The following is a 5,733-nucleotide window of genomic DNA, read 5'->3' as shown; positions in this document are numbered from 1 at the left end:
GTGGGTCCATCTACAGGGTGGAGGAGGCTGAAGGTCCTGAGAACAGTTCCCATGTGGTGCCGCTGGTTTAACTGATCGTTTGGATCTTTGGAGAGGAATGAATGTGGGAGTTGGAGACAGACAGTAACAGTCGAGTGTAACAATAGAAATGTGTTTGTGTTGTAAACTCTGCAGCAGTTCTCAGGCTTCAGAAGATCTTACAACGATTATTATAATTACTATAACTAATAGAGTTGGCTCTTTATATCAGCTCTGTGTGTGTGTGTGTGTGTGTGTGTGTGTGTGTGTGTGTGTGTGTGTGTGTGTGTGTGTGAGAGTGTGTGGGTGTGTGTGTGTGTGTTGTCGTTACTCTGCGTCACCACCAGAGGGAACTATTATCAAGTAAATAACCACAGATACAACAGCAACACGACAGACAGACCTAAGAGGGACAGCTGGAGAAGACACAGTCACTCTCTCTTCTTCTTCCATATTTTTCATAACCATCTGTGTGATAGGCAGCCCAAAAAAATCCAAAACCAAGGAGGTTCGTTTATGCAACGACTGCAGTCTGAAATCCTCGTTCTGTTTTCTAATTGACTCGTGTGCAGCTGCTTAAACATCCGGCTTTTCCTGTGAATGGTCCTGTGTGTGTGTGAGTGTGTGTGTGTGTGTGTGTGTGTGTGTGAGTGTGTGTGTGAGTGTGTGAGTGTGTGTGTGTGTGTGTGTGCGTGTGAGTGTGTGTGTGTGTGTGAGTGTGTGCGTGTGTGAGTGTGTGCGTGTGTGCGTGTGTGAGTGTGTGCGTGTGTGCGTGAGTGTGTGCGTGTGTGTGAGTGTGTGTGCGTGTGTGTGAGTGTGTGTGTGTGTGTGCCGTGGCATGTGGCAGGGGCATGCACGTGGAGATGCCGTGTGCCAAAAGCAGTGAGCCGAGCGGAGCGTGTCCGAGCCGAGGAGGGCCGCGAGGCTGTGAGGAGTGCCAGGATGCCGGGAAGGAGGGAGGCTGTGAGGAGGAAGTGAGGAGGAGGAGGAGGGGGAGGAGGAAGGTTAGGGGTCTAGGCGGGGGAAGGGGGGGGTGGCGAGGGGACTCCACTTACCAGCTATCTGGGGCTGCGTGCCGGGCTGGTCCGAGCTGAGCAGCTGGGTCTGGATGGTCTCCACCACACGGTTGAACCGTCGGCTGGGACCTGATGAGAAGACATCTTCATCAGGAGGAGTCTCTGCATCACCTTCATCATTTATGACAGAATTCTGCTGCTATCAATAACAACATAATATCGAAGACACAATGAGTAGGATTCGATGTATGGACTCAATAATCCTTCTCCATCATCTGACCAGTAGAGTGTGTGTTGGTGTCTGTTATCTGCAGACTCTGCTGCTCCTCCTCCTGGATTATAAGATGTTGTTCAGTTCATCCCCTGCTTTATGGTCTATTCGAGAGCTGTCAATCACCGTGGAGCCCCGCCCTAAAGCATCCCCTGCTTTATGGTCTGTGTGACTCTGAATGGACCATAATGTACTAAATGAACATCATGCTGTATTGCCTGACAGTCAGTGACCGTGTGGTGTTACCGGTTGTGACCGTGTGGTGTTTACCTGTAGTGACCGTGTGGTGTTTACCTGCAGTGACCGTGTGGTGTTTACCTGTAGTGACCGTGTGATGTTTACCTGTAGTGACCGTGTGGTGTTACCTGTGGTGACCGTGTGGTGTTTACCTGCAGTGACCGTGTGGTGTTTACCTGTAGTGACCGTGTGATGTTTACCTGTCGTGACCGTGTGGTGTTACCTGTAGTGACCGTGTGGTGTTTACCTGTAGTGACCGTGTGGTGTTTACCTGTAGTGACCGTGTGGTGTTTACCTGCAGTGACCGTGTGGTGTTTACCTGTAGTGACCGTGTGATGTTTACCTGTCGTGACCGTGTGGTGTTACCTGTAGTGACCGTGTGGTGTTTACCTGTAGTGACCGTGTGATGTTTACCTGTCGTGACCATGTGGTGTTACCTGTAGTGACCGTGTGGTGTTTACCTGTAGTGACCGTGTGATGTTTACCTGTCGTGACCGTGTGGTGTTACCTGTAGTGACCGTGTGGTGTTATCTGTAGTGACCGTGTGGTGTTTACCTGTAGTGACCGTGTGGTGTTTACCTGCAGTGACCGTGTGGTGTTTACCTGCAGTGACCGTGTGGTGTTTACCTGTAGTGACCGTGTGGTGTTACCTGCAGTGACCGTGTGGTGTTTACCTGCAGTGACCGTGTGGTGTTTACCTGTAGTGACCGTGTGGTGTTTACCTGTAGTGACCGTGTGGTGTTTACCTGTCGTGACCGTGTGGTGTTTACCTGCAGTGACCGTGTGGTGTTTACCTGTAGTGACCGTGTGATGTTTACCTGTAGTGACCGTCTGGTGTTACCTGTAGTGACCGTGTGGTGTTACCTGTGGTGACCGTGTGGTGTTACCTGTAGTGACCGTGTGATGTTTACCTGCAGTGACCGTGTGGTGTTTACCTGTAGTGACCGTGTGATGTTTACCTGTAGTGACCGTGTGGTGTTTACCTGTAGTGACCGTCTGGTGTTACCTGTAGTGACCGTGTGGTGTTACCTGTAGTGACCGTGTGATGTTTACCTGCAGTGACCGTGTGGTGTTTACCTGCAGTGACCGTGTGGTGTTTACCTGCAGTGACCGTGTGGTGTTTACCTGTAGTGACCGTGTGGTGTTACCTGTAGTGACCGTGTGATGTTTACCTGTAGTGACCGTGTGGTGTTCACCTGCAGTGACCGTGTGGTGTTCACCTGTAGTGACCGTGTGATGTTTACCTGTAGTGACCGTGTGGTGTTACCTGTAGTGACCGTGTGGTGTTTACCTGCAGTGACCGTGTGGTGTTTACCTGTAGTGACCGTGTGATGTTTACCTGTAGTGACCGTGTGATGTTTACCTGTAGTGACCGTGTGGTGTTTACCTGCAGTGACCGTGTGATGTTTACCTGTAGTGACCGTGTGGTGTTTACCTGTAGTGACCGTGTGATGTTTACCTGTAGTGACCGTGTGGTGTTTACCTGCAGTGACCGTGTGGTGTTTACCTGTAGTGACCGTGTGGTGTTTACCTGCAGTGACCGTGTGATGTTTACCTGTAGTGACCGTGTGGTGTTTACCTGTAGTGACCGTGTGGTGTTACCTGTAGTGACCGTGTGGTGTTTACCTGCAGTGACCGTGTGGTGTTTACCTGTAGTGACCGTGTGATGTTTACCTGTAGTGACCGTGTGGTGTTTACCTGTAGTGACCGTGTGGTGTTACCTGTAGTGACCGTGTGATGTTACCTGTAGTGACCGTGTGGTGTTTACCTGTAGTGACCGTGTGGTGTTACCTGTGGTGACCGTGTGATGTTTACCTGTAGTGACCGTGTGGTGTTTACCTGTAGTGACCGTGTGATGTTTACCTGTAGTGACCGTGTGGTGTTTACCTGTAGTGACCGTGTGGTGTTACCTGTGGTGACCGTGTGGTGTTACCTGTAGTGACCGTGTGATGTTTACCTGTAGTGACCGTGTGGTGTTTACCTGCAGTGACCGTGTGATGTTTACCTGTCGTGACCGTGTGGTGTTACCTGTAGTGACCGTGTGATGTTTACCTGTAGTGACCGTGTGGTGTTTACCTGCAGTGACCGTGTGATGTTTACCTGTGGTGACCGTGTGGTGTTACCTGTAGTGACCGTGTGATGTTTACCTGTAGTGACCGTGTGGTGTTTACCTGCAGTGACCGTGTGGTGTTTACCTGTAGTGACCGTGTGGTGTTTACCTGTAGTGACCGTGTGATGTTTACCTGTAGTGACCGTGTGGTGTTACCTGCAGTGACCGTGTGGTGTTTACCTGTAGTGACCGTGTGATGTTTACCTGTAGTGACCGTGTGGTGTTTACCTGTAGTGACCGTGTGATGTTACCTGTAGTGACCGTGTGATGTTACCTGTAGTGACCGTGTGATGTTTACCTGTGGTGACCGTGTGGTGTTTACCTGTAGTGACCGTGTGATGTTTACCTGTAGTGACCGTGTGATGTTTACCTGTAGTGACCGTGTGATGTTTACCTGTAGTGACCGTGTGATGTTACCTGTAGTGACCGTGTGATGTTACCTGTAGTGACCGTGTGGTGTTTACCTGTGGTGACCGTGTGGTGTTACCTGTCGTGACCGTGTGGTGTTTACCTGTAGTGACCGTGTGGTGTTTACCTGTAGTGACCGTGTGATGTTACCTGCAGTGACCGTGTGGTGTTACCTGCAGTGACCGTGTGGTGTTTACCTGTAGTGACCGTGTGGTGTTTACCTGTGGTGACCGTGTGGTGTTTACCTGTAGTGACCGTGTGATGTTACCTGTAGTGACCGTGTGGTGTTTACCTGTGGTGACCGTGTGGTGTTTACCTGTAGTGACCGTGTGATGTTACCTGTAGTGACCGTGTGATGTTTACCTGTAGTGACCGTGTGGTGTTTACCTGTGGTGACCGTGTGGTGTTACCTGTAGTGACCGTGTGATGTTTACCTGTAGTGACCGTGTGGTGTTACCTGCAGTGACCGTGTGGTGTTTACCTGTAGTGACCGTGTGGTGTTACCTGTAGTGACCGTGTGATGTTTACCTGTAGTGACCGTGTGGTGTTACCTGTAGTGACCGTGTGGTGTTTACCTGCAGTGACCGTGTGGTGTTCACCTGTAGTGACCGTGTGGTGTTTACCTGTAGTGACCGTGTGGTGTTTACCTGTAGTGACCGTGTGGTGTTACCTGCAGTGACCGTGTGGTGTTCACCTGCAGTGACCGTGTGGTGTTTACCTGTAGTGACCGTGTGATGTTTACCTGTAGTGACCGTGTGGTGTTACCTGTAGTGACCGTGTGGTGTTTACCTGCAGTGACCGTGTGGTGTTTACCTGTAGTGACCGTGTGGTGTTACCTGCAGTGACCGTGTGGTGTTTACCTGTAGTGACCGTGTGATGTTTACCTGCAGTGACCGTGTGGTGTTTACCTGTAGTGACCGTGTGGTGTTACCTGTAGTGACCGTGTGATGTTTACCTGTAGTGACCGTGTGGTGTTACCTGTAGTGACCGTGTGGTGTTTACCTGCAGTGACCGTGTGGTGTTTACCTGTAGTGACCGTGTGGTGTTACCTGTAGTGACCGTGTGGTGTTTACCTGTAGTGACCGTGTGGTGTTACCTGCAGTGACCGTGTGGTGTTTACCTGTAGTGACCGTGTGGTGTTACCTGTAGTGACCGTGTGGTGTTTACCTGTAGTGACCGTGTGGTGTTACCTGCAGTGACCGTGTGGTGTTACCTGTAGTGACCGTGTGGTGTTTACCTGTAGTGACCGTGTGGTGTTTACCTGCAGTGACCGTGTGGTGTTACCTGCAGTGACCGTGTGGTGTTACCTGCAGTGACCGTGTGGTGTTACCTGTAGTGACCGTGTGGTGTTTACCTGTAGTGACCGTGTGGTGTTACCTGCAGTGACCGTGTGGTGTTACCTGTAGTGACCGTGTGGTGTTTACCTGTAGTGACCGTGTGGTGTTACCTGCAGTGACCGTGTGGTGTTACCTGCAGTGACCGTGTGGTGTTACCTGCAGTGACCGTGTGGTGTTTACCTGTAGTGACCGTGTGGTGTTACCTGTAGTAACCGTGTGGTGTTTACCTGCAGTGACCGTGTGGTGTTACCTGCAGTGACCGTGTGGTGTTACCTGCAGTAACCGTGTGGTGTTTACCTGCAGTGACCGTGTGGTGTTACCTGCAGTGACCGTGTG

The 5,733-nt window shown here is 51.0% G+C and overlaps 1 protein-coding gene across 1 annotated transcript in view; it reads right to left on the bottom strand.

Annotated features, from left to right (window-relative positions):
* The window catches only part of LOC306794816 (serine/threonine-protein kinase BRSK2-like), a gene marked incomplete at its 3' end in the record, with an annotated part of 98,968 nt that overhangs the window by 20,236 nt on the left and 72,999 nt on the right, over window positions 1–5,733 (bottom strand). The window contains exon 18 of the mRNA XM_079293037.1: window positions 1,074–1,163. Coding sequence (XP_079149163.1) covers window positions 1,074–1,163 — 90 coding nt within the window. The remainder of the gene's footprint in view (window positions 1–1,073; window positions 1,164–5,733) is intronic.

Source organism: Melanostigma gelatinosum (genome assembly GCF_949748355.1).
Source record: "Melanostigma gelatinosum genome assembly, chromosome: 2".
Classification (NCBI taxonomy): Eukaryota; Metazoa; Chordata; class Actinopteri; order Perciformes; family Zoarcidae; genus Melanostigma; species Melanostigma gelatinosum.
Note: the sequence above shows the minus strand (reverse complement) of the source record. Positions and strands in the feature narration are given on the sequence as shown.